This window comes from Hypomesus nipponensis, chromosome 26, assembly GCF_054491055.1.
Source record: "Hypomesus nipponensis isolate SF chromosome 26, ASM5449105v1, whole genome shotgun sequence".
Lineage (NCBI taxonomy): Eukaryota > Metazoa > Chordata > Actinopteri > Osmeriformes > Osmeridae > Hypomesus > Hypomesus nipponensis.
Genome location: NC_140386.1, coordinates 5,510,909 through 5,537,500, shown reverse-complemented (window position 1 = coordinate 5,537,500; position 26,592 = coordinate 5,510,909). Strand labels below are relative to the sequence as shown.

The following is a 26,592-nucleotide window of genomic DNA, read 5'->3' as shown; positions in this document are numbered from 1 at the left end:
GGGGGCGAAGACCAATGCCGTTTTTCGGGGACCCAAATGACGACAGAGCGCGCACGCTTCCAGAAGGAGGACCGACGAGGCGCGCACTTTGCGTCCTTGTGTTTGCTAACTCGTATGTATGTATGTATGTGTGGGCTTTCAAGCCCCACGGCTGGTCCTGTCTCGCAGGGAAATCGCTCCTCGCCCACGGCTGGAGAGCCTCTACTCCTCCGCGGTTCCGTCCCCTCTGCCCTCCATCCTGGTATCTCCCACTCTCCCTGACCCGCTGGGCGACCTCTCCGCGGCCGGCCGCGCTTCTCCCGGTAGAGCTCGATCCGGGTGTGACAGGCATCGCTTATCTGATCAGACAAGCCTCACGCTTCACCGCCATCCACACGAGGATCTCCCGGGTGTCGGGAAACAAGCCCGGCTGAAATCCCCGGCTCCCGGAAACCACCCTGTTTTTTGGGGTTCTTCAGCAGAGACGGAGAGAACTCAAAGAGAGAGAGAGAGAGAATACAGAACAAAATGCAAAGATTCGTGGGAAAGGTGAGAGGGTGGAAGACAGAGAGAAAGCCAGAGAGAGACAAAGAGAAAAATGAGAGAGAGGGCAAATGGAAAGAGGAACAGAGAGCGAGAGAGAGAGAGAGATAGCAGGTAGATACATAACAGCAAGGGGACTCATAAAGAAAAGACAGAGAGTTGGCAGGCAATTAAGCCTTAACGGTCCTCAGTGTCTGTAACCTCCACAGCCAATAATTTGATACGGCGGAATTTATTCTGTCATTAAGGCCTTTGTCATGACGCCAGACCAAAAAAATAAAAGCCGTAACACATGCTTGCCACACGGCAGCCGAGCCACAACATGAAATGTCAGGGAGGGATTCTCAGTCGGTGCCTGCCGAACGGAAAAACACAATTGATAACAGTGCGGGCTCGAGTGCTGCGGTACTTTCCGGAAAAAAAGCCCCTTCTCCTCGCCCTTGGTTCTGTATCGTCGCGCGCAGGATGAAGAATCCGCCCGACGGCCTGTTTCCCGACCAGATTTAGTCCCCAAGACTTCCGTCAGGATCCAGAAGAGGGAGAGAGAGACAAGCCGCTTTTCATCCGCTTTGACAAGGACGCCGTGGTCATAAACATGGGCACAGGCCGCCAGGGGCATGAGCGACTGCCCTGGCATAAAAGATCCACTGCCTGGCAAAACAGTCCACTTAAAATGATGGAGCGCCGCGCCCAGGGACAGGACAGATGCATCTCCCATCCGGGGTGATGTATCTACGGCAGCAAGCCCGCCACGCCACGGCCTAATCCGCCTGGCAGAGTCACCCTCCACCGCTCCTCTTCCCCGCGCACACAGTCCACTGGGGAGACGGGGGGTGTGGGTGGGGGGGGGGGGGCAGGTTGTTAGCCAGCCTACTGTTGATTCCAGAAGGGAAAACAGCCCGCCTACCAACACAACGGTAGGCCCTGGGGTAGAATCTACGTGCGTAGGGACATGTTTTTAAAGGATGTGTGCGTGTGTTTTTTTTACCCGCCCCCCCCGCCCCCCCCCCCCCCCCGTCCTCTTTGGGGCGTGCCAGCGTGTGTGTGCATGCCAGGAACCACCACGGAGGGGAGGGGTCGGCGCCGTGGACGACCCGCGTGCTGAGACATGTCACTGAGGTTGGGGGGGGGGGGGGGGGGGGTTTAACACATTAACTACAGATGGGGCTTTAAGACAGTAGCCATAGAACGACATCAATCGGCAGGTCACTGTGTGAAGAGTGCGCTTGAGAGAGAGAGGGAGAGACAGAGAGAGAGGGAGAGAGACAGAGAGAGAGGGACAAAGAGATAGAGAGAGGGAGACAGAGAGAGAGAGAGGGAACCAGAGGGAGAGAGGGAGAGAGAGAGAGAGCAAAAGAGAGAGGGCAAAAGAGAGAGCGAGAAAGAGAGATGCAGAGGCCTTTATCTGACGGGGTCCCACGCACAGATAACACAGGAATTTACTTCATGGAGGAAAATCGAAGGTAAGACTTATCTCCTGGACAGGGAGAGAGAGAGATGGGAGAGAGAGAGGGAGAGAGATAGAGAGTGAGAAAAAAAAACATAAAAATAATCTGAAATGAATGCGCAGAACAGCCAGCGCGTCGCGTGATAAGTCGCGCGACCTTTCCGTGCGGCGGGCCGGCTGAGGCGGGGACGCCGCCAAACGGCGTTCGGAGGGCTGTCTGCGAGGCTTCGCCCTCGCCTTGGCTGTCATCCACTTTGGAAAGGCTCACGATTGCCCTGAACAGACCTCCAGCGTCACACCAGGCACAAAGACCCACAGTGACGAGTCGTAGGGGAAAGTTGATTGGAGCGCGGGGGCGGATATCGACCACCGCTCCAATGAGTCACGTATTGCGTGCGCATCGGACCGACTCAAAGGTGCCAGCTCACACGAGTTGACGTTGCCCCCTGGCCTGTGGGCTATCTCGCCAGACGCTCGGGGAGAGGCGGACAGACGCTGATAAGCCGGCAGACCCGGTGAGGAGAGGGGGAGATGGGGGCGGGGGGTGGTCTCTGACACCCCGGGGCGTCCGACAGAGCAAGGCAAGCTTCCACATGCTAACGCTAGGACAACAACTCTTATCTGTCACACTGGCCCCCATCCCTACCGCCGGCCGCGCCAAAAACGATTCGGCGACGGATGGTGGACCCGCCGACGAATCAGGCAACTCGGCTGGCACAACCGAAAACCATCTCCCGAGGGAGAGAGAGTTTGGGAAAAAACAAGAATACAAAATCGATTGTTTGGGCGGCATAACGAGTCAGTAAGAATCCATTATCGTCGACATGACAGGCCGCGGCAGCATTTAAACGGCCGATGCATTTTCATCTGCATAGTGACACCCTGTGATTGTGTGCTCAACCCTTCCATTCCCTCTCGGTGACGCACGGTGGAAAATTGGAGCGAGCCAAATGAACCAGAGACGACGTCAACAGGCACGGGTGCACGAACTGTACGGTTTCGAGCACCCCTCAAAGAGTCAGCGACGACCCAATCATGCAGATTCCCTGATTATTCCCAGCTACCGAGCGAGTATTTCGACGCAGGGGCGCCTCATGTAAGCACGGTTGAACACTCTGACAGGAAAGGGAGGGGGGGGGGGGTGGGGGGTGAATTGCGACGAACAAGCGCGTACCTGGGCCTCGGGAAGTGACACGTCCAGGAGGTGGGGCTGGCCGCGCGGCTCGCCGTTCTCCAGCCGCGAGAAGACCACCTGGTAGCCTCTGATCTGGCCGTGCTGCTTCCCCTGCAGGGGGGGCTTCCAGGCCACGCGGAGCGCCGTGGAATTGAGGGCGTCGGCTTCCACCTTTCTGGGAGGGGCTCCGGGCACTGTAATAGGGGAGGGGGAGGGGGGAAGGGAGGGGGGGGGGGAGAAGGAGCGAGGTCAGGGTCGGACGACACAAACCTAACATATAACAGACGACGGCAGACCCAGTCCAAACGCCAGGCCGTCGGGCCGGCTCCCGACTTCCTTTCCCAGGAGGAAGCCCCACCAACGGGTCTGAACGAGTTCAAAGGTAACCGGGAGGTTGCAGGCTAGCTTTTGAAGGTTCCACGCATCAAAGCAGCGCTCCTGCTCTCCCCCCCGAGGCCTCGCGGGAACCTACCGGAATGCCCCGCTCGTGCTACAGTACAGCACGGCCTGTCTGCCGAGATTTGCTCAGGAGCATCTCTATGGATTGCTTGGTCAGCTAGCAGGGGGGTTTTAAATGAATACAAATTCGACTTTGATAACAAAACCAAAAAAAAGGAAAAAAGAAAATTGAGCAGAGCAAGCACAGATGTTAATGATACTCGATAGAAAACAAGAGGACAAAAGAAGAAGCGGCGAAGGTTAAAAAGCCGAGCATTAAGAGATTAGCACGCGGATAAATGAGGTTAGTTGTTCCCACATGTTGCAGCACTTTTCCTGTGTCGAACCCGGGAGATAAACCGTCGTTTGAGAAAGGCCCTTTCATTGGAATCATTTAACCTCATATAACTGGACGTCGCCGGAAATCACGCGTTGACCTTCTGAGAGAAAATGTCAACAGGCCTCTTGTTTTTAACAACAAATCAGCAAAAATCGCCTCAGCCTGTGTTGTAAAGGGGAAGAACAATAGCTTGGATCACAACACGTACGCAGACAGACATAGGCCCAGTGCTGGCTCTTTGATGTGGGTCTTCGAAGCCGTTATCTGGAGGCCTGGGGTTTAAACTCTCCATGCTGGGATGCAGACTGGTGGGGTGATGCAGCCTCTCAAGCTTGCCGTTTTCTAACCGCGCGGTCTGTCATCAGTCAACGTCAAGGCTAAACTAGCATCGGAGCGCTAAAGCCCAGCCAACGCCAGACCTTCTTCGAGCTCCTCTCGGTCTGTTTCTCCTTCCATTCTGCTCTCCTTTTTTCTCTCTTTCGCTCGCTCTGCCTCCGACCACAGAGCCCCCACTCAGTCGCCGCGGAGTCGCCATGGAAACCGCGGGGGTGGGGGGGCGGGGGCTGAGGGGAGGGAGGGAGCTCAGCCGGAAACTGGGTTCAGCCAAGGAGCCGCTCTGTTCTCGGGGACCACTTGAGTCGAGCTGCTAATGTACTTTTTTTTTCTTTCCCAGAATCCCAGAAACGCGAGAAGGCAATCAAGCGCACATCATGTGCTTGTCAATTCTGGGCGTCGGGAAAGCGATTTTGCCCGTAATTTAATAAAGATCTGGCAGGGAAAGGGATTGTGTCGGCCAATCGAGTTTCGAAAGGGGGAGGACCCGTTGGTCCTATAACACGTGTTGTGTTATACGGGGGGGGGGGGGGGCTTCTTCTTGTTTGGTGAGGGACTGTGATTGGTGAATTGGGGAATGGAGAGGGGGGGGGGGGGGCAGTGTTCTTGCTTTGTCCCGGCTAAGTAGTGTTCCCCTCAGCCCCAGACTGCTAGCACGGCAGGCAGCTTGTCCACTCCACCAGCCCCTCCCCCCCCCCACTCTGATAGGGTGAAGACGCAGGAGTTGAATCATTACGGGCCGGGGAGACCAGCTTCACTTGGCCTTATTAAAACAAAAGGACATGTGAGGCGCAGCCTTCAGGGCCGAGTGAGTCGGGACCTCGCCGCCCTGTCACCGAGCACATGACGAGGTGCCTGCTGTAGGGGAGGGTGGAGGGAGAGAGACATAGAGAGACACACAGAGAGAGAGAGAGAGACATAGGGAGAGAGAGAGAGAGAGAGAGAGAGAGAGACATAGAGAGAGAGACATAGAGAGAGAGAGACATAGGGAGAGACAGAGAGCGAGAGACATATAGAGAGAGAGAGACATAGGGAGAGAGAGAGAGAGAGACATAGGGAGACAGAGAGCGAGAGACATATAGAGAGAGAGAGACGAGGAGAGAGAGAGACATAGGGAGAAAGACACAGAGAGAGAGACATAGAGAGAGAGACACAGAGAAAGAGACACAGAGAGAGAGAGACACAGAGAGAGAGAGACACAGAGAGAGAGAGAGAGAGAGAGAGAGAGAGAGAGACATAGAGAGAGAGACACAGAGAGTGAGAGACATATAGAGAGAGAGAGACATAGAGAGAGAGAGAGAGAGAGAGACACAGAAAGACATAGAGAGAGAGAGAGAGAGACACAGAGAGACATAGAGAGAGAGAGAGAGAGACACAGAGAGAGAGAGACACAGAGAGAGAGAGAGAGAGAGAGAGAGAGAGACATAGAGAGAGAGACACAGAGAGTGAGAGACATTTAGAGAGAGAGAGACATAGGGAGAGAGAGAGAGAGAGAGAGAGACATAGGGAGAGACAGAGAGCGAGAGACATATAGAGAGAGAGAGACGAGGAGAGAGAGAGACATAGGGAGAAAGACACAGAGAGAGAGACATAGAGAGAGAGACACAGAGAAAGAGACACAGAGAGAGAGAGACAGAGAGAGAGAGACACAGAGAGAGAGAGAGAGAGAGAGAGAGAGAGAGACATAGAGAGAGAGACACAGAGAGTGAGAGACATATAGAGAGAGAGAGAGACATAGAGAGAGAGAGAGAGAGACACAGAGAGACATAGAGAGAGAGAGAGAGAGAGAGAGAGAGAGACACAGAGAGACATAGAGAGAGAGAGAGAGAGACACAGAGAGACATAGAGAGAGAGAGAGAGAGACACAGAGAGACATAGAGAGAGAGAGAGAGAGACACAGAGAGACATAGAGAGAGCACGCCTGGGCACGGATATGGCAGAGGAGCTGCTGCAGCATGTGTGGAGCCCAGATGCTGGAGAAATCCAGTGAGCGATGGGAGCTCAAAGTCAAACGGGGCGCAGAGAGACGGAGAGAGATGAAAAGGGAGATGGATTAGAATTCGGTGGGCGTGCGGCAGAGGGAGAGAGGGGAGGCCGGGAGAAATACAGTAAGAGAGAGAGAGAGAGAGACATAGAGAGACACAGAGAGGTGGGGAGGGGGAGAAAGAGAGAGAGAGGGATGGGGAGGGAGACAGAGAGAAAGAGGGATCCAGGGAGGGCGACCGAAGGAGGGAGAGAGAGCCTGATAAAAGTGAAGAGGAGAGAGAGAGAGGCAGGCCGAGGAGGAGGCAAACGTGGTTAGCGAGCGTGGGAGGAGGAAAGCCACGCCGCGCGCGGCGACACGACGTACCGACGCGACCCGGTCCGGGCCTCCGCTCGAAGGAGGGCGGGCGCCTGTCGACGCGACGACAGACGCGCCATCCACAACCGCCCGCACCCCACAATGCACCGGGGGGTGGAACGCGGCGCCGGCCGGAGAAGACGACCGTCGGGGCAGAGCGAGGAGAGAGAGCGGACCACACCTTCTCTCCCCACACCCCCCCCACCCCTATACATCACCGTCCATCACCAGGGTAAAGCAGGGCTCCTGCTGCTCGGAATATAGACGGTGGAGACAATTCCAAACGCGATGGAGGCAACGGGAAATCGAATTAGCCCAGGCAATTGGAAGCCTAATGCAATTAGGCAGGAAGGGAGTAGACGGAGGGAGGAAGATGCCAAGGGCAGACACCGAGTTCATTTGTTAGTGTTCGCGACCACTGGGGAGGATCCGCGTCGTGACCCTGGTCCCTCCCGCCAAATAACATCTGGAGAAATCTCCCCGCGCGTCGCCTGTTCATCTGGAGCGACTGCGGAAAGACCTAACGGCCCCCCCAACGCAGCTGTGGGCGCTCACTCTGGATAAGAGCGTCTGCTCAATGGCTAAATGTGAGTACCGGCAAACGAAATAGGGCGGACGGCTCGCGAGGAGCGAGAGAGCAGGGCCCCCCTTGCGAGGGCTTCTTCGGTTCAGAGCGTCGAGGTCCCTCACCCCTCCCCCCGTTCCCCCAACCGAGGCTGGTACCGAATGGGGGGCCCGGTGCCTATGCTATCTTCGCTGCCGCCTGTGTCTTCGCAGAGTCTGCTGCCTCCCGTTATCACGGCGCCTGGAGGAGGGGCCCGGCGGTGGCGGGGGCAGACACCTCTCGGGGGCGTCGGGCCTGCTGGGCTGGAGGCCTGACAGAAGGCAGACGCAGAGCAGAGAGACAGAACGGAGAGGGAGGGAGGGAGAGCGAGGGTGGGAGAGGGAGAGAGCGCGGGGGAGGGGGGGGGGGGCGCGCGGAAACGGCAAGGGAGAGGGGCCGAGGAGGGGGGAGCGAGCGTTTGAGCGGGAGGGAGAGCGAGGCCGAAAGAAGACGAGGCGGAGAGCGAGAGAAACAGCCAGAGGGAGAGACAGCGACGGAGGGACCTGCCAGAAGGGAGGCTAAGCCACAACAGCTGCAGCGACAGTCCCCAAGCAGGAGTCACACGAGCAGAAACCACCGGAAAAAGCCCCCGGCTCTGGGCTGGGTTAGTGTCCAGGGAATCTCAGAGGGGGGGGCTCCCCCACCCTGTCGCCCTGTCAAGCCGCAGACGTACCGTCCTCCCTGGTTCTCATCCGGGCAGCCGGGCTCTCCGGACCGGGCCCCACATCCGTGTGCGCCCTCACCCACACCTGATACTCGGTCCACTTCTCCAGGCCCTCCAGCGTGTAGCCGGTCGCCTCCGGCCCAATGTGGGCCACCTCGCGGCGCTCGGGGTCCTCCCCCGAGGAGGCCCGGTAGGCCAGCGAGTAGCGCACGATGTCGCCGTGGCGAGTGGCGGCGGGCGGCGCCGCCCAACTCACCGTCAGGCTGGTGGAGCTGGGGCTCTGCAGGCGGACGTCCTGGGGGGGCGCCGAGGGGGCTGGGGGGGGGGGGGGGAGGGGGGAGGGGGGTCAAGCGGGAGAGGAGGTGGTGGAGAGGGATGAGGAAATGCCGTCTGGACTGTGAGGAGCTCAAGTCAGTGCGCTGCTGGTCTGCGCTCGTGTGTAATGAATGAGTGTGCTTGTGTGTGTGTGTACACATTCAATAACTGGGTTTTGGGATGCCGTCTGGAACGGACAGTTTATATTCCATCGGCGGATTTTGTTGACTTTCAATTTCGTTCTTCCTGGGCTATGTGCTACCTCACAGTCCAGAAGTCAACACAAAAACTAAACATTCCAAACAGGCATGTGACCGAACACAACGGAACCCCCCCAAAAAAGGACTCAAATTAAAAGGCAACACGAACTTCAAAATCAAGGCAAAAGAAAAGTCACGTCTCGTGACCCATGAAATGGATGAGGTGAGCTAGATTAGGGTAGAACTGGGGGGGTTGGGGGTGTGGTGGGGGGGGGGGGGGGGTAGAAGGGTAACCACGCCAGCTTGGGGACACGTGGGCGACCAGAGCAGCGACGATCGTGGGATGAGAACCAAAAACGTCTCTCGTCTCTAACGGGCCCCGGCCCCCACACATAAGCCAGACGTGACACCCAGAAAAGGCAGAGTCATTCCCCGATGTTCCGGAGGACCTTCGTGGGGGTACCTCCGCGTGGGCGAGGAGGAGAGGGAACGAAGGAGCCTCGGGTGGGAGACCGGATCGCGGAGCAGACGGGGGGTTGAGCGAGGAGGGGAGTTATGAAAGCCGGCAAAAAATGGAGGGGAGAGAGGAGAGAGACAGAGGGCACAGAGCAAAGGCAGAGGAGAACGAGAGGGGGGAGAAGAATTCAAGAGAGGGACTGACAGAAACTAGAACATCAAATGGTGACTTGTAGAGGGTGGGGGGTGGGGGTGAACATTTCAAACATGCTGCGAGGAGAGAAAGGAGGACATTTGTTCGGTGTAATGGGAAAGATGGGAGAAAAGCGAGATGGAGAGAGAGAGAGATGGATAAGGCTCCTTGAGGTGAAGACAGCAGCAGGGAAACATCAAGCGCCGGAGAGAGAGAGAGAGACGAGACAGAAAGCGCCCCCCCCCCCCCCCCCCTTCGCCATGTCAACGGAGTGACTCAGACTGCCGACGGACCGCGCAGGACCAGACTGTTTTAGGGGGGGGGGGCCTCTGTTCCTATGGGAACCGGAGTCTCGTTGCGGGCGTGGGCTTTCACGGCTGACAAGTAAAACAAATGGCTGAGAATAAGGGCCTGATTCTTCACGAGCGCCGTCATAAATATATCATTTTCTTCAGGTTCAAGTCTCCCAGTGAGCGTATGAAGCCTTGACAACGGCAGCGGCGCATATTGAGGAGGGGGGAAAAAGTCCATTAAGGAGCAGCAGCGTTGTACGCTGTTACTTGCGAGGGCGTGCGGGGGGGGAGTTTCGCCGTCGCGGCGCCAACCGAAGACGCTCATGACGAACGACGGTGACATTTTCGCGGACGTGTCGCCGCCTTCCGCGTCGCGGTCTGTTTGGATTGCGAAGGCGTTACATCATAATACCCACTGTTGCACGTCGGCCACTTGCATGGAAAGTGACTACATGGCTTTATGATGTCATCCGTCAAAACATATACGGTGGCCAATGTGCAATCATTTGTTTCCGCCGCTGAACGTGGAGCGGGGAACAGGGCGATGTGGCGGGCGCTCGGGGAAACCTCCGCGAGAGGAAATCATATGGATCCCCCGGGTGCGCGGTTCGACTAGGTCCGTGTTTTCCGTCGCTGCTCTGGTTTCAAAACGACGAGCCGTCCACGACACAAACACGATTCATGCATGGCGAACCAAAAAGAAAACGCACCGGAAAAATACAGCATACCTCAACGCCAACTTGAGTCGGCTCGTCGGCCCTGTCGACTCGTCTGGGACACCGCAGGTCTTTCGACATTTACAAACGTGTGACCTCGCTCAGAGAGAGTTCCGGAAGGTTCGTTCCTGCTGTGGGGGAAGAGGTCTCGGGGGGCTGGTCAAGGTACTTACTTGACTGGGCGGTTCTGGCCTCGAGGGGCTGAGTGAAGACTCCCAGGCCCATCTCGGAGCGAGCCGCCAGGGTGAACATGTAGAGGGTGTCGGCCTTCAGACCCTCCACGGCGTAGGAGCCCGCCGGGTCGAAGGTCACGTGGACCTGAGGGGTTGGATCCAGACCACAGTATCAGTGTTCACTACCCCGTCACTAAATACCATGTAAAGTACGTCAAGAAATGGACATCACGGCTCGAAAGGCTCGGGGGTGAAAGTTCGCCGAAACACTCGGAAAGCAAAAAGCTTTCCCCCGTTTCACCCCTGTTCTGGCCCAGCTTGTCCGAGCAGCGTCGAATGAGCGGGCCGAGGCAAACAGATGGCAGGGTTTCTCACTGTCCCAAACCGTTTCGCACCTCGGGGGGGAGGATGGCCAGAGCGTCTGAAGAGGTAAAGACGAGGGCGATGGTGTGTGGTGCTGGTGCTTTACCTTGTCCCTGGCGCCCGACTCCCAGTACATGAGCTCGTACTTGGTCACGGGGTCCTGCACCGGCCAGAGCCACGACAGCATGATGCGAGTGTCCAACTCTGCTTCTGCCTCGAAGCTGGAGGGCTGGGCCGGGACTGAGGGGGGAGAGAGAGGGAGGAGAGAGAGAGGGAGAAGAGAGAGAGGGAGAGAGGGAAGAGAGAGAGACGGAGGAGAGAGGGAGATAGGGAGAGAGAGGGAGGAGAGAGAGGGAGGAGAGAGGGAGGAGAGATAGAGAGGGAGAGAGAGGGAGGAGAGAGAGGGAGGAGAGAGGGGGAGAGAGGGAGAGAGAGGGAGGAGAGAGAGGGAGGAGAGAGGGAGAGAGAGGGAGGAGAGAGAGAGGGGAGAGAGGGAGGAGAGAGAGAGGGAGGAGAGAGAGAGGGAGGAGAGAGGGAGAGAGAGGGAGGAGAGAGAGGGAGGAGAGAGAGGGAGGAGAGAGGGAGGAGAGATAGAGAGGGAGAGAGAGGGAGGAGAGAGAGGGAGGAGAGAGGGGGGAGAGAGGGAGAGAGAGGGAGGAGAGAGGGAGAGAGAGGGAGGAGAGAGACAGGGAGGAGAGAGAGAGAGAGAGAGAGAGAGAGAGAGAGAGAGAGAGAGAGAGAGAGAGAGAGAGAGAGAGAGAGGGGGGGGGGGAGCGGTGGTAGCGGAAGAGAGGAGAGAGAGAGAGGGTGCAAATGTGAGAGAGGTGAGGAAGAGAGAGAGAGAGAGGCCAAAGGAGACCGAGAGGTAGAGAGAGAGAGAGACATGAGGAGAGGCAGGGAGACAAGGAGAGAGATCCAGCTCTCAGAAAACAAATCTCAGAACAGTCACACCAGCCATTCCACATGACACGTGCAGGTGTTATTCCAGTGTGAGTTCGGAGCCTGGGGTTTCACTAATATCAGCCATGAGTACCTTCTCAGGTGCCTCGCGTAAAAGCATGATTAAATCGAGGAGGAGAGGCATTCGAAACAACATTTTCCAAACCACTCTGGGCTCTCCCCTGCTTATCAGTGCTATTCTCCGAGCTGTCATGAAGCAGAATAATTTGCCCGACTTCCCTTCCAGAACACGGTTTGAGGACATCTTAAAGATAAAGTCTTTTGCGGATACGGATGTTTGCACGGCGAGTGGGCCTCTAATGTAGGAGATCGATGGGAGAAACGCCCGTAGCCTATCATCTTAAACAGACCTGTCAAACCCCCCCCCCCCCCCAAAAAAAAAACGGTTTCCTCAAGTGAGCCAAGCCGTGTCCTCTCCCCAGACCCGCCCCTCCCTTCCCCGCCCACTCCCCCCGCAACACTCACCCCCCTGCTGGGTCTTGACCTGCAGAACGTCCGACGGCGGCCCGTCCCCCACCGAGGTGAACCCCAGCACCCGCAGGCTGTAGGTGATGTCCGTGACCAGCCCGGAGATCGTCGTCAACCGGCTGTCGTCCGTGTTGTGCTTCTGCCACGCGCTCAACGGGGCGTCCATGTCCGAGGTGTAGTACACCCGGTAGCCCCGGACCTGCCCGTTGGGCTCCTCCGGCGGCTCCCACTGCACCAGCATGGTGCTGGCGCTCAGCATGCGCGCCTGCACGGCCAGGGGCGGCGAGGAGGGCGCCTGCTCGCTGGTGCGGGTGTCCACCAGGCCGCTGGAGGGGCCCCGGCCGATGTTGTTGACGGCCATGACGCGGAACTCGTACTCGGAGTAGGGGCTGAGGCCGCCGATGCTGTAGCGTGTGGTGGCGACGCCGTCCACTTCCTGGAAGGCGTTGTCGGGGGCCTTGGCGCGGTACTGGATCACGTAGTAGGAGACGGGCTCGGGGTTCCCCGAGTCCCAGGTGAGGGTGACGCTGGTCGCCGTGGTCTCCGTGACGATCAGGGAGGTCGGGGGTTTGGGCAGGGCTGGGGGGGGAGGGGGAGAGGCACAGACATGGTTAGAAATACGCACGTGCAGCGTCAGACGCACACGCGATTCAGACACGCCAGGGCGCGGGCAGCGTCGCTTTCTCGCTTCCACAGTGCCGGAACGGCGGTGGGGAGGAACTGCCATCCCCGAGCCCCCCGCCGGCCTTCTATTGGTCAATCACGATTCAGCACGCTGTCTCTCTCAGCCCTCTCAACTGCCACTGGAGAGGGCAGGCCCGCCGTGTTTATGATCTCACAGAAGCAGAGTGTCTCTCGCCCAGCGCGACGCGCACGCTGGCTATTCGCGGGCGAAGGCGCGCATTCAACGTTTACTCTCCACGCGCTCAATCGCAGGCCTGGTTCCCCTCCCCCCCCCTCCCACTCATCTAAAGCAAAACTCGGCTCTACTCGCTACAGAAAATCAATTCTGTTGTCACTTCACCCAGGTATTTATATGTGATAACAACTTTGGAGTGGAAGCCATTTTCGAAAAGAGGATAAATATGTGAGGCCAAAAATATATAGAGGGAAAAAGATATCTAATAGAAGACCATAAGAAGGTCATCGTTGTCTTAGAAATAGTCAAGATGGCGGCTGATTTTTTTTTCTGTCGACTTTCCAAAGAGTAGGGCGACACAGCAGACCATGGACCCATAGGATGTGTTTTCATAATCCATGCTGACAAACATTAACGCTTTGTAATACACACACCGTGCTGAAAATATTCCAAAAGTCATTCCCCGCCCCTCCCCCCCTCTCCATTTTCAGAATGAAAGTCGTCTGCATTGCAATATTTGAATTGTGTCGGGAACTGTGCTGAATCACTTTAGGGTGTTTGACTGCACTGCTGTCAAGGTCCAAATGGATCATGGAAAGGAAGAGGCAGCGGGGAAAGTAGGGGGAGACGACGCACAGATGGCCATTTGGAATGAACCATGGCAAACGAAGGCTTTCAGGCAATCTTCTGGAGCCACTATCTCGTCATCTGTTAGATTATCGTGCGGCGCATCCAAAAAAGCAGAAACCGATTTATACGTTTCCCCCTCAACGACGTCTGAATCTCAGAAGTCCACAGTTAGGAGTTAAGTTATACGTTCTGCTGGGGGGAGGGGGGGGGGGGGTTCATGCATCACACATAATCGGTTGCGGAAGACTTCTCCGGTCTAAGAAAACAGCCTCACGAGAGGGAAATATCAAACCATCTGCCATCCTTAGCACTCTGGCTGTATAAGTCTGGGAGCCACAGTTTCTCTTTCTCCTAAAGTCTTTCACAAACCTAATTGAAAGTCTCTCAGACGAAAGACCGCATTCATGATTGATAACATAGATGTGTATCCAAGCATCGCAAAATACTGTCGGCAATTCCTCTCCCTCGGAAAATGAGCGGCATTCACTCATTCCTCCCATATTAAATTGGCTACTCAACTCGCTAACCCCTAATAAAAGACACAGGAACATTGGTTACACCTCACGTGTGACAAACAACACAAAACGTTAAATATTGCGTCTAATCTCTTTTTAAGTCACTGCAATTATGGCACCAAAAAATCACGCATCTTCTGTGTGACACTTTATCTTATTTATTTTCCCGACGAGCGTTTTAGAGGCGGCGCTTCCTGCCGGAATGATCGCTTTGTAGCCGAGCGGTAAACACAGGAAGCTCGCCCGCCTGCCTGCTGTCTTCCCATCATCGAGTTTGCCCCCACGAGTCTCAGACGTGCTCAAATATAGATGAGATTAATGACTGCTCTGTCAGCTTCCATCGTGAGGACTGATCTGGGCAAACATGACCCCCCCCCGCCCCCCTCGCGCCGGTCGCCATGTCAACACACACGGGAGAGATTGTCGATATTCAAGAATCGATCGCCTCGCCAATATTTGCAAAGCGGCTCAAATTGCTTCGTGTTTGTGTGTTCAGTAAGATCGCCGTTTCCCTCTCTCTCCCTCTCCCTCTCTGTCTCTCCCTCTCCTCCTCTCTCTCCGCATCACACACGCACCCCCCCCCCCACCCCCAGAGAGCCCGACCTCACCTTTCACGATGATCTGCGCCGTGGTCTCGATCATGCCCAGCGAGGAGATGGCCACGCACGTGTAGTTGGCCGACAGGCGGATGTTGGTGAGCTCCAGCACGTTCCGCCCCACGGGCATCTCGTCCTCCTTGGTGAGCTCCGTGGGGCCCGTCATCCACTTGACGTAGGGCATGGGGGCGCCCACCGCCACGCACGTCAGGTTGACGCTGCCCCCCGGCATCACCTCGTGGTTGGTGGGGGGGATGGAGAAGCGGGGCGGGACGCGGCGCACTGCGGGGGGGGGGTGGGGGGGGGAGGGTGGGGTGGGAGAGGAGAGAACAAGGGGTGTGAGAGAGGGGAGAAGATAGGGAGGCGGGGGGGGGGGGGGGTGGGGGGCTGGGAGAGGGGGACGGGGGGGGGGCGCACGCCCGCCGAGAGCAGGCCTGGTTCTCGCTACGCCGGCCCCCGGGACGCCGCCGTCTGGGGGAATGGCTTCGAGCCCCGCTGCGCGTCGCGCGGGGAGGGGGGCGCATGTGTGTGTGTGTGTGGGGGGGAGAAAAACCAAGCGACCGGTCGATGACGCCCCCCCCCCCCCCCCCCCTCATCAGTTTCCCTCCTTTCTAAGAGCCCGTTCGATGCGGGAGACATGGCCCGAGGCCTAAAGCTGGATTTTCTCCCAACGAGAGCTGTCGGCTCTCCTGCTCAGGTATGGAGATTAGAATGCACCTGGAGCTCCACAGGCATAGATAGCAAAGGCTTTACCCCCTCAAGAGCCGCCGCTACCCGTGCGCCTGCAGGAGCGAACAGGAGATGGTTCTTACCCCCTTTGTATTCTCCCGGCAGTAGAAATCCCCCCCTTAAGTGCGACTCATTATGTCTGAATTAACGCGACGTTTTTTTTTTTTTGTTGCTGTCTGCATTAAATATACATCGCTCGCTGGCGTAGCTAAAGTGCTCGTACAGGCGCTCTGACTGGGAATGGTCACGAAATGTGACTCAAAGTATAATTTAAGCTCACCGCTGAGATATTCTGGCCGTGAGGGGGCTTACATGAGGCGCTTAATAGCTTTTCTCTGGTTTTTCTTCTTGGTCTAACGAAATACAGGGGAGAATGAGACTACTTGCGGTGTCAGTCAAACAGTGAGGGGTTTGAGGGTTTAAGGCAGATTCCGGGCGAGAACCTCCCTCTCCGTTCGGCTCCGTCTTTCACAAGCCAGGGGGGGGGGGGGGGGGGGCGTGGCCCGCAGGCTATTTCCGTCGCCAGTCGACATCCATTAGGATGAGACTCGACGTTGGGGGGGAAACTCGGGGAGGTGGTTTCACCCGAACGCAGACTCGAAATCCGGAGTCTTTCCGAGCGCGCTTCTCGGCGGGTCGTCGAACGGCGATGGCGTTCCCGGCGCGGTGCCGGGTGAGGTGCCTACGCGAGGTGCCGGGTGAGGGGGTGTGAGGCTGGGGGGAGCTCGGAGGTGGCAGCCCCAGACAGACTGTGGCTCAGGACCGACGAGAGGTTTCTTGGCGTCGTGGCAGACGGCCCCGCTGCGGGCTCAGCACTCCAGGTGGCTGGCATCAGGACAGAGACCCACGGAGAGTGGCCTGGCCCGGAGTGACGCGGCCTGGGATGAAACCTGTGTGTGCGCGTGTGATCGATGTGTGTGTGAAGCGAAGCAGCGGGCACTGACTCGGCGGAGTCTTGGAAGAGGCCCCACGAAATCATTTTGGCGCTAATCGGATACTCGGCGACGACGTTCCCGCGGGCCTCGACCTCGCGACGGCGGTGGAGTCCCGTCGGGCGATTGCACAGCGAGAACCAAGCCATTTCCCCCCCGCCCCCCCACAAATCTCCCCAACAAACACAGATGATCTACGGCGCTCACATGAAGCCGCTGCTTCGCCACTCCCCCCCCCCCCCCCCCCCACCCTCGCCCACACACACAGCCGTGGGACTGTTAATCAGGTGTAAGCCGTGGTCTGATACTGTCGCCAGTCGGCCCCTATAAATACACTCTCCGTTTACATCTCTCTAATCTCCCGCTCGCGGGAAAAAAGACCGGGATTGCTGCAGAGAACCCCCTCTCCAAATGTTTCGAATTTGGGCCGTTCTGGCGGAGTCGCGTATCTGTGTTTGTCGGAGGAGAAGACAGAGGACAACTTATTCACGACACAATTCCTCAATTACAGTTTTTTGGGGGGGTTTGTTTATCTTCAGGGCTTAGAAATTACCTGGTTCCTTTATATCCTTACCACAGCACAAGGATGAAGGCAGGGGCACTGCATACTTATTCTGGTATCCAGACTGACCAGCATTTATGTCAATATTGTATTTCCAAACCAGATTTAAAAGAGGGGCTGGGTAGCAAGACCTTTTTTCTCTCTCTCCTTTTTCTTATACAAACATCTCAGTTGCTCAGTGACTTGAATGCCTGATGGGGTCTGTCGTTTCTAGGCCCTCCTGGGCTCTATGGAGATTTCCAGAAGGTTGCCAGGAGAGACCTAGGATTTGAGGCGCATGGCGATGGCAGCCAACTGTCTTGAGGCATGGGAGGTTATCGGAGAACGCGTCACCAAATCGACGAACCAAGACCCCACAAAGGATTGGAGCAGCTATCGATCCATTTGCTATGCAGAACGATATCAATGACATCCACTGTTAGCTTTTATGCTAGTCAAGGGTACGCGCGCGCGTCGCGGCGTACTGCGGAAAAGAGTGCTCAGCCCGTTGAACTCCCGATGTGTTTTACAGTTCACATCGAGCTGAACTCGGGAGCGGCATTCAAGTCACGTGGACGCTGAGATGTCGATGTGGTGTCCGATTGAAGCCAAGGGGCTGGGTGGTCCAGAAAACAAGCCCCCGCATTGGGTCGGAGAGGTGCTACCGCCCACAGAGTGGCAGTGTGCTGGGCAGAGTGGGTTGGGGAGGTGGGAGGGAGGAAGGGAGGGAGGGAGGGAGGGAGGAGGGAATCAGCATAGACCTTGTTAGTCAACATGTACATTAGAGACATGACGTTCGACCCGTGGCAGACGTGTGGTAGATGGACCCCATGTTATGTGATGGCGGAGGTTTCGTTTACTGATTGTGGTCGTAAGAGAGGGGGTTATTGGTTAAGGGGGGGGGGGTGGGGGGGGGGGCGGTGGGAGACAGGGTGTGATGCGTCTCCTTGGCTGGTTACCCCCGGAGATAACACTTCGGGGTGTTTTTTTAGTTCACTCACTTCACGTGAAGCAGTTTAGATTAGGGGTCAAGTCAGCAGCACATGATAAGCTGGCGGTCACACACGCAGACACGCACTTTTCGTTGGCATGCCACCAAGAGAAAGAGAGAGGGAAGAGGAGGGTGGGAGGGAGGGAGGGTGGGAGGGAGGGTGGAGAGGATTGGAGAAGCAGATTTCTGGGGGGGGAAAGGGAAAGGGTAGGCGGAGCGGTGGGAGCGGACTGGGTGTTCAGAAGTACAATCTGTCCTTCTATGACGTGCACAGATATTTTGAAGCGAGCCATGCGGAAGCGCTCGCGACAGCCAAACATGCACAGCAAGCGTCAACACACCAACTCCAACAGCTCACATAATGGGCCCATGCTGCTTTGTCCACAAACAAATTTGGAACTACCCTGCTTGCATCGACAGTCTAATTGGGCATTGAGAACCTCGAGTCTCAACCAACCACGGACTCTAGTTGGACTAAGCTACCTCGATATAAAAAAAGTTTAGTCTTTAAACCTAACTCCAACCAAACAAAACAAGGTCAATTATTTATATGAAGACAGTCTGAGACTTTGGGGGAATATTGGTCTTTAAAAACCTAACCTTCACCTCATGCCCCTCGAAAAAAACCAGCGATGATGCAAGGGCAGTTGGCAGCCATTTTGTGAGAAGCTTATAGAATATGAAACGTTCAGTGAAGGCATTTAGCACGAAGCGGACGTGCACGTGGTCTGATATACTGCACGGAGTATAACTCCCAAAGTTACATGCTTTCCAGACAGTTGGATCAGCGTGACAAGGACCAGCTACTACGGGTCGGAAAAACCTTGCCTCATCCCAACTAGATGCTTCCGGAAGATGGAATGCGGGATAACATTGACCTACAAACATCTTTCAACCGGTAAGATGAAGAGAGAAGCCTTGCAAACAGGATAAAAGGAAATGCTGGAAACTCTTAAGGAGGTATGCCGGTGAGAAAAGAAGATTTCACCAAGCGTTAGGAGTCATATTGAACCAACAACAAAAAGACTACTGGCTCACAACTATTGTGAAGCTGACTAGTGGAGAGAATGGTTGGTTTGGGTATTGGCAGTAGATACAGTATAGTAGATGGGCTTAAGCACTCCCCACAAAGACTCCATCCCTCTCCTCCTTTTAGTTCAGCCATTCCAGCTTGAAAAGCGGGACCATGGAAAGCACACATGGTCTTTCAAACAAACAAACAAACAAAAAAAGTATAAAAAAATAAAAAAAATAGTTTTCTGGTGTCATTGTTTTTAGAATTAAATCTGGAGCCCGCACTGAATTCTGGTTCCAAAATAAACAATCAAAGCCGCTTGAGCCAGATTAAATACTCGAAAAACTAAAAAGGCTTTTCACTGTTCACACCAGGATAGCGCCGCTATACAGCATAAGCGCCTGGGGGTGGGAAAAGGGTTCTCATTGAAACTTGAACTTGTATGTAAATAGGCTTGATCCCTTAAGCTCATGCAACATCCCTGTATCTGTTCCTTGACCCCAGGCGAAGTCCTGACTAACACAATGACTCACCACACTGCTGCTGTACACGACACGCAGCGAGAGCGTCGTCGCACCAAACCCACAAACGCGGTCGGTCGACGCTCTCCAGATGTAGCGGGCGAGAGCTGGACACGGAGCCTAACAGTGGACATCGAAGGACAGCGGCCACGCCCCTAAAACCGGAGCGGCCCCCCGTGATCCGCCGGGGGAGCCCCCCCCGAGCGCTAGGACCAGGCTGGTTGGAACGTTTCCCGCGGGTCGTTCTAACAGATGGAGCGGACGAGGAGAGTCCGACCTAACGACGCAGCCTCGCTCCCCCACAGCGCGGGGGGAAACGACGTCAGGACGCGGCATGGAAAGAGATGGACCGTGCAGGCAACACACACACATGCCTCGTCTGAGGACACCCCCCCCCCCTCCCCCCCGAGACGACAGGCAAGGTTGACACACACACACACACCGAAGCGGAGTGAGAGTGGCGTGCAAAAGCGCATTCAGACATGGGGGGGGGGTGATGCTGTAGAGCAAGCAGCATGGCAGGCAGAAAGGTGGGAGTGGGATGGAAAGGGGGGTTTGGGACAAGGGGGCTTCTATAGGCAGGGTCCTGAGAGAGAGGGGGAGGGGGGGCGGCCGGGACGCGGGGCCTGCGGCGCCCGGCGGTGTGCCGGCGGCTGGCTCCGGTCCGCAGGGCCTCGGCAGAGGAGGGGCAGAGAGTGAAGATAAAAAGGACCAACCTTCCCGCTGATCTGAGAGGTGAGATTTGGATTGATTTTTGGGATGGCGGGGAGCGATGGTGATGGAGGGAACAAGAAGAGAGAGAGAGAGAGCAGGGAGAGAGAGAGAGCAGGGAGAGAGAGAGAGCAGGGAGAGAAAGAGAGAGAGAGAGAGCGAGAGAAAGAGAGAGCGAGAGAGAGACACAGAGACAGACAGAGAGAGTCAGAAGAAGAGGGAAAGCGAAAGAAGAGGGGGGGGGAGAAAAGAGGAGAGACAGGAAGAAAAGGACAAGGAGAAACGGAGAGAGTAAAACAGGCAAATATCCGCTTATCCATAAAGAGAATGAAGAAAACACCATGGAGACAATAGCCAGGCCACTGACACACACACACACACCTCTCATTTACACAAACACATGATCATCTCATATGCATTACTTTAAAGCACACACACACACACACACACAATGGCCTTAAAAGGACGAGGAGCATTAACATTTAACAGACAAGAAAACACACACCCCCACGTTGACATGAAAGACGTGAACATGACAACAAACACATGGCACGGAAACACAAACACGCACACAACATGCACACACACACTCTTGCATGGATGAAGAACACACACAGAACACGGAGCGCACACGCACTACACTAAGACACACAGCGCACACACACACACACAGTATCGACAGACACAGCACACACACACTACACTAAGACACACAGCGCACACACACACACTACACTAAGACACACAGCGCACACACACACACAGTATCCACAGACACAGCACACACACACTACACTAAGACACACAGCGCACACACACACACACAGTATCGACAGACACAGCACACACACACTACACTAAGACACACAGCGCACACACACACACACAGTATCGACAGACACAGCACACACACACTACACTAAGACACACAGCGCACACACACACACTACACTAAGACACACAGCGCACACACACACACTACACTAAGACACACAGCACACACACACACACTACACTAAGACACACAGCGCACACACACACACAGTATCGACAGACACAGCACACACACACTACACTAAGACACACAGCGCACACACACACACAGTATCGACAGACACAGCACACACACACTACACTAAAACACACAGCATACACACACACACACAGTATCCACAGACACAGCACACACACACTACACTAAAACACACAGCATACACACACACACACAGTATCCACAGACACAGCACACACACACTACACTAAAACACACAGCATACACACACACACACAGTATCCACAGACACAGCACACACACACTACACTAAAACACACAGCACACACACAAACACACAGTATCCACAGACACAGCACACACACACACACTACACTAAGACACACTGCACACACACACACAATATCCACAGACACAGCGCACACACTGCACACACACGAAGCACACACAGGTCCGCTCTCTCAGAATGAAAACACGAGGGCAGGAGCCGTGGCTCTCTGACGAGCAGGCTTCGTGACGCCCGCACAGCGGGCCCTCCCCTGCTGGTGGGAGGGGCTACGTTGACTCTGTCCTCTGACTCCTGAGCAGCAGCGCCGCGGAGGAGAGCGGGGAGACGGACGGGAACGCTAACACGGCCGCCGGCGCCAGATTTCTCATCCACTCGGCTTCTCTCGCACGCGCACAAAATGGGGGTGTGCAGGCCCCGCCCGACCAAAGATCCGAGGCAGCGCCGAAGCACGCGCGCACAAACACACGGGACGGACACACACACACACACACACACACACACACACAGAGGCGCTGACATAAACAGGCAGGAAAGACACGCACAATGCAAACAGTCACAACCAACAACATTCTAACAAGGTAACACCCAGGTATTGAAGAACATGATTACACACACACACAGACATTCAGACACACATTCAGACCTGTTAACTATTGTTCCAACTTAGAAAAACTCCAAGGACACACATTTGGCAGACCACATACAGTACATGTAAGCATAGACAATGACTGGCTCTTTTGTCTTTTTTTCATCGAAGGATAAGCATTTGTGTGAAATGAACATTGACATATACAGTCTGTGTATATGACTAACATCTCAATGAACGTGAGGCCTGTGCCAAGGCCACACACACACACACACACACACACACAGTGATGACAGAAACACAGAGCAGAAGGCAAACTAAAGAAAGGTAAGAGAGAAAGAGAGAGACAAAAGAGAGAAGCTCCCCCACACACAGGTTGGAAAATCGGCGTCGAAATTTGCACGAGACAGAAGAAACCTAGTTGCAGCACACCTGGGGAGATTAGCTTGTTCAAACACAGGGCTCTGTCTGACATGGTGTAGAAACAAGAGACATACAAAATGTTAGAGGTGAGGAAGGAGAATGGCGAGGTGGATCATAGCTTTTCAGTTCGACTGGAGGCTGGGAGGAGAGGAAGCATCAACACCTGGGTGACTCAGCACTACCAGAAACACAAACATGGCCTATTGGCTGGTGGTTAATTGGATATCTGGAATTTGGGGGGGGGGGGGCATTTTTAGACGTGACACGTCATCAGGATCCCTTTTCAGTTCTCAGAGGCAATTCTTTATCACTTCGACGAGATTCGTCGGAGTTAGAAATGAAGCAGGAATGCCCCCTCCCACCCTCCCACCCACACGCACACATCCAGTCACACACAAACAAACAGGCACAGTCACACCCACACACACGCCCAAACACGCGCGTACACAATCACACACACACGCACGTACACACACATTGGGACCCACAGTCACACACACACACACACACGTCATCATCGTTTCTCACAAGGGCAGGTGTGGACGATCACAGGGCACTCATACATATATATTAAATGCCATTCATCAAAGGAGCGATCTGGATATCAGTATTCCCCTCGCCAGCCCTCCTCCTGGTGTGTGGGCCAACAGGGGCCCCCAAAAAAGAGAGACCGGCGGATATGATCTCCTCCACCTATCTCCTGTGAGCTCCCCCCCCCCTCCCCCCCCCCCCTCCCCTCCCCCCCCCCCACACACACATTTCTCATCACCGAACGGGGGGCCGATCTGGAAGGAGGTGGAGGAGGAGGAAAAAGGGGTTTCCATCCACGAAGGTCGTTCCACCGTTAGATGGAGCGATACCCAGGTGATGACCCGCGGCTACCGGGCGGGGGTTCTGGGAGCAGCGTGGACCGAAGATATGCGGTTCTAATCCAGTTACAGTAAGGAAATATCACGGGGAAAGAAGAAAAGAACGCGATTAACGTTCCCCGGGGATGTTCTATGTTTCCTACGGAGGGAAGTCGTCTGATATTTTCCGAGGGCAAAAGACACGACGGCGAAAAGACGAGGAGAAGGAAAAAAAAGACTAGAGTCGAGTCAAGAAAAAAAGAAAAGGGAGCTCGTGAAATGGACATTGCCATTGAGATCCTGACGTCGATTGGAACCAATTGAATCGGATGTCTGCTGTCAGGCCAAGCGCCCGGAGGATTGAGATTGACAACCCCCGCTTGTTTTGGATTAGCCTCATCCTGTTGACGGGAGGGAAATTCCCTCCGTCCCTCCTTCGGCACAAGGCCAGCCACCCAGGTGTGCGTTTGTCTGCTCGCAAGACGACACACGCGCGCTCCTCTCCGCCGGAGCGAGTTCAACAGGGAGTCAGGTGGCTGAGCGGGTAGAGCGTCGGGCTAGTCATCTGAAGGTCGCCGGTTCGATTCCCGGCCGGTGCACATGACGTTGTGTCCTTGGGCAAGGCACTTCGCTCGACTTGCCTCGGGGGGAATGTCCCTGGGCTTACTGTAAGTCGCTCTGGATAAGAGCGTCTGCTAAATGACTAAGTAAAAAAAAAAAAACGTAAAGAAAAAAGAAAACGTAAATGTCAACACAGCAACGTAACAACACAGCCGAACTCTGATTCACCTCTGGGGAGACAAAAGCCGTGACTGTGAGTGTGAGGTGAGTGGGGAGGTCACGAGAACTAATAACGGAGTAGGTGGTTTTGGGGAGAGAGACAGTAAACCGCCCCGTCGGGACACGAAAACGAAAAGAGAGAATGTAACGGAAAAGGAGGGGAGAAAAGCAGAGAGAGAGAGCAGGCAGAGACAGGTTCGGCTTTTCACGAGGCGGTCGCAGATCAGGACACGGGGGGGGGGTGGAACTTTCCGGATTTCCATTCAGGTCGGAGAGGTCTGACGCTCCGCGTGCGGAAGGGAGCGGTGGAAGCAGCTGTGGGAGAAGGGTTAGCTCTCTCTCGACCGGCAGCGCGGAGGGGCGGAGACGGGGAGAGCCCCACCCCCTTGAACATCCGAAGCTGGCGTTACCCTCTCGCCCCTGGCGAGGGGCCACGGCGAGGAGGGGGGGGGGCTTACCTCGGACGTAGAGATTGGCCGGGGATGAGTAGCGGGTCCCGGCGCTGTTGACCGCCACGCACTCGTACTTGCCCTGGTCCGACTCCTCACTGTTCTCGATCTGAAGCGCTCCTGCGGGTGGGAGGGGGGGGCAGAAGGTACACTGTCATGGCTGAGGCCTGCTCGCGGGGGAGACACACACACAGAGACACCTTGGGGACACCGGGGACACGCGTACCCCGCTGAAAAACACACCTGCCCCCCCCCCCCCCGACCCCACGCACAGTACAGCAGGCCCGAACGGAGACCCGTCGACTTTGGCGACAAGCCCGTTTCAAGCAAACCAATCAGTGCCGATCTGACTTCATGCGGGCGGCACCGACGCGGCCTCCAAAACACGAGCGCGCGCACAGCTTATTCGACTGCCTGAGGGGAACGATACGACGGAACATTTGCGCTTTCGAAAACCCATTCTACAAGGCTTCTTTATCAACAGACTTTGTAGGAGGAATCATCAAGGCTATTTGACCGTGTTGTAGGTTTGCTATTAAATTGCTCTGACACTGATTAACCCCACGGTTCATACACAAGATAAAACACCTGCTTCTTCTTATCAGAGGCAAAAACAGGGCCACAGTACTTGAACTGCCCCGTGTTAGTCTAGACAATGTTTAACACCCTGTAGATAAACTAGCCACAAATCAATTCCGCATTGTTCGGCACTGATTGTCCCCAACACTTTCTTTACTGCTGTTTGAGAGGGATGAATTGAAACCATGGTTCTGACGGCAGTGAGACAAACGAGGTAAAAACCGGGCCTGAAAACCTCTCTTATCAAGCCCTGGACAGACCTTTGGTTCTCTGTGCCGTCTGGGGGGGGGGCGGATCGCTAACAAAGTCCGAGTCCGGAACATTCACCACTTACCTGGCGCGGGTTTATATTTACAACTGATTGGGCTGGACGATCGTTATCTCTCCTCGTGTCTGAAAAGACTCTACTGTCCATCCTCGCCACTCATATCACAGGCTTTGGTTTCGCCCTCGCCCCCACACTTAGCAAGAGCGTCGGCGGACTCTTAGTTCTGACAGACAACATGACGGCGTTTTGGTCCCGGTTATGAGATGTCATTGGGTGTGTTGGATGTGACACACATCATGCATGTCGGTGCGGCCGGTGGAGGCACACGGATGGACAAATAAACGTGGAGATTACGTATTTCAGAAGCGGTCCTGAAATGCATCATGGGATGGAGTTTTGGGACACAGTGTTTAGTCGTTGGTAAATCACATGTGAACAGGTGGACGTAAATCAAAAAGACTGCGAGTGTGTGGGGGGCGTTGGGGGGTGTGGGGTGCGTCTTTCGGAAAGGCGACCTTTATCAGATTGTCAGTCGTCAAGGGGATTCTGCCTGAAATGCCTGTCTTCTGATGTTAACACTCCTACTGTACACAAAGGTAATCTCACACACCCTCATCTAATCCTAAAACCCACACGCACACATACAAACAAGCACGCTGCACACAGCTGTATAGAGGTGTGCATGTACAGTATCACAGTATGTGCTGTACAATATGCACATACATGAGATGTAAATGCGAACTTGCACCAAACACACATCCACACACACACACACACGCACACAGTGTAGGTGTGCGTTAAGCCTCTTTTCACATCAACGCACTTCTTTTCTCCCAGAGAATAAGCCATGATGTCAGAGCGATCATGAAAGACTCGCACACATTTTCCTCCTCCACATTTTAACTTTAGGCTTTAACCGATTGGAATCCAGACCTGGCCAATCGCACACTGTTTTCGGAGGCGTGTGGATAGCGGGGAGGAGTGTGCGTGTGTGCGTGTGTGTGCAGGGGGGTTAGAATGCAGCTGCTGCTTCTATAGCTTATAGGCTGACTTAAACCTTTCGCCCCCCCCCTCCCGCCCCTCGCCTCACCCCCCTCTTACATTTTCCCTTTGACTGGCTGTCTGGTATTATACACATACAATCTACCCAGCAAACCCATGGATGGGATGAGAAGATCGGAATCTTTTTGTGGGGGGGGGGGGGGGGGGGAGAATTCTAAACATGGGAAGACGGCCAATCACCCTGCTAGAGGTAAATTAGATAACCCCCCCCCCCCTCCCCCAACCTCAATCCTCCCCCCTCCCAACCCCCCCCCCC

At 55.4% G+C, this 26,592-nt stretch overlaps 1 protein-coding gene across 1 annotated transcript in view; it reads right to left on the bottom strand.

The window, feature by feature from the left end:
- The window catches only part of ptprfa (protein tyrosine phosphatase receptor type Fa), a 144,172-nt gene that overhangs the window by 41,430 nt on the left and 76,150 nt on the right, over positions 1-26,592 (bottom strand). The window contains exons 6-13 of the mRNA XM_084692649.1: positions 24,437-24,547; positions 20,046-20,057; positions 14,613-14,882; positions 11,998-12,579; positions 10,679-10,812; positions 10,210-10,354; positions 7,873-8,178; positions 3,144-3,337 (exon numbers count right to left, since the gene is read on the bottom strand). Of these exons, the coding sequence (XP_084548775.1) occupies positions 3,144-3,337; positions 7,873-8,178; positions 10,210-10,354; positions 10,679-10,812; positions 11,998-12,579; positions 14,613-14,882; positions 20,046-20,057; positions 24,437-24,547 (1,754 nt within the window). The remainder of the gene's footprint in view (positions 1-3,143; positions 3,338-7,872; positions 8,179-10,209; positions 10,355-10,678; positions 10,813-11,997; positions 12,580-14,612; positions 14,883-20,045; positions 20,058-24,436; positions 24,548-26,592) is intronic.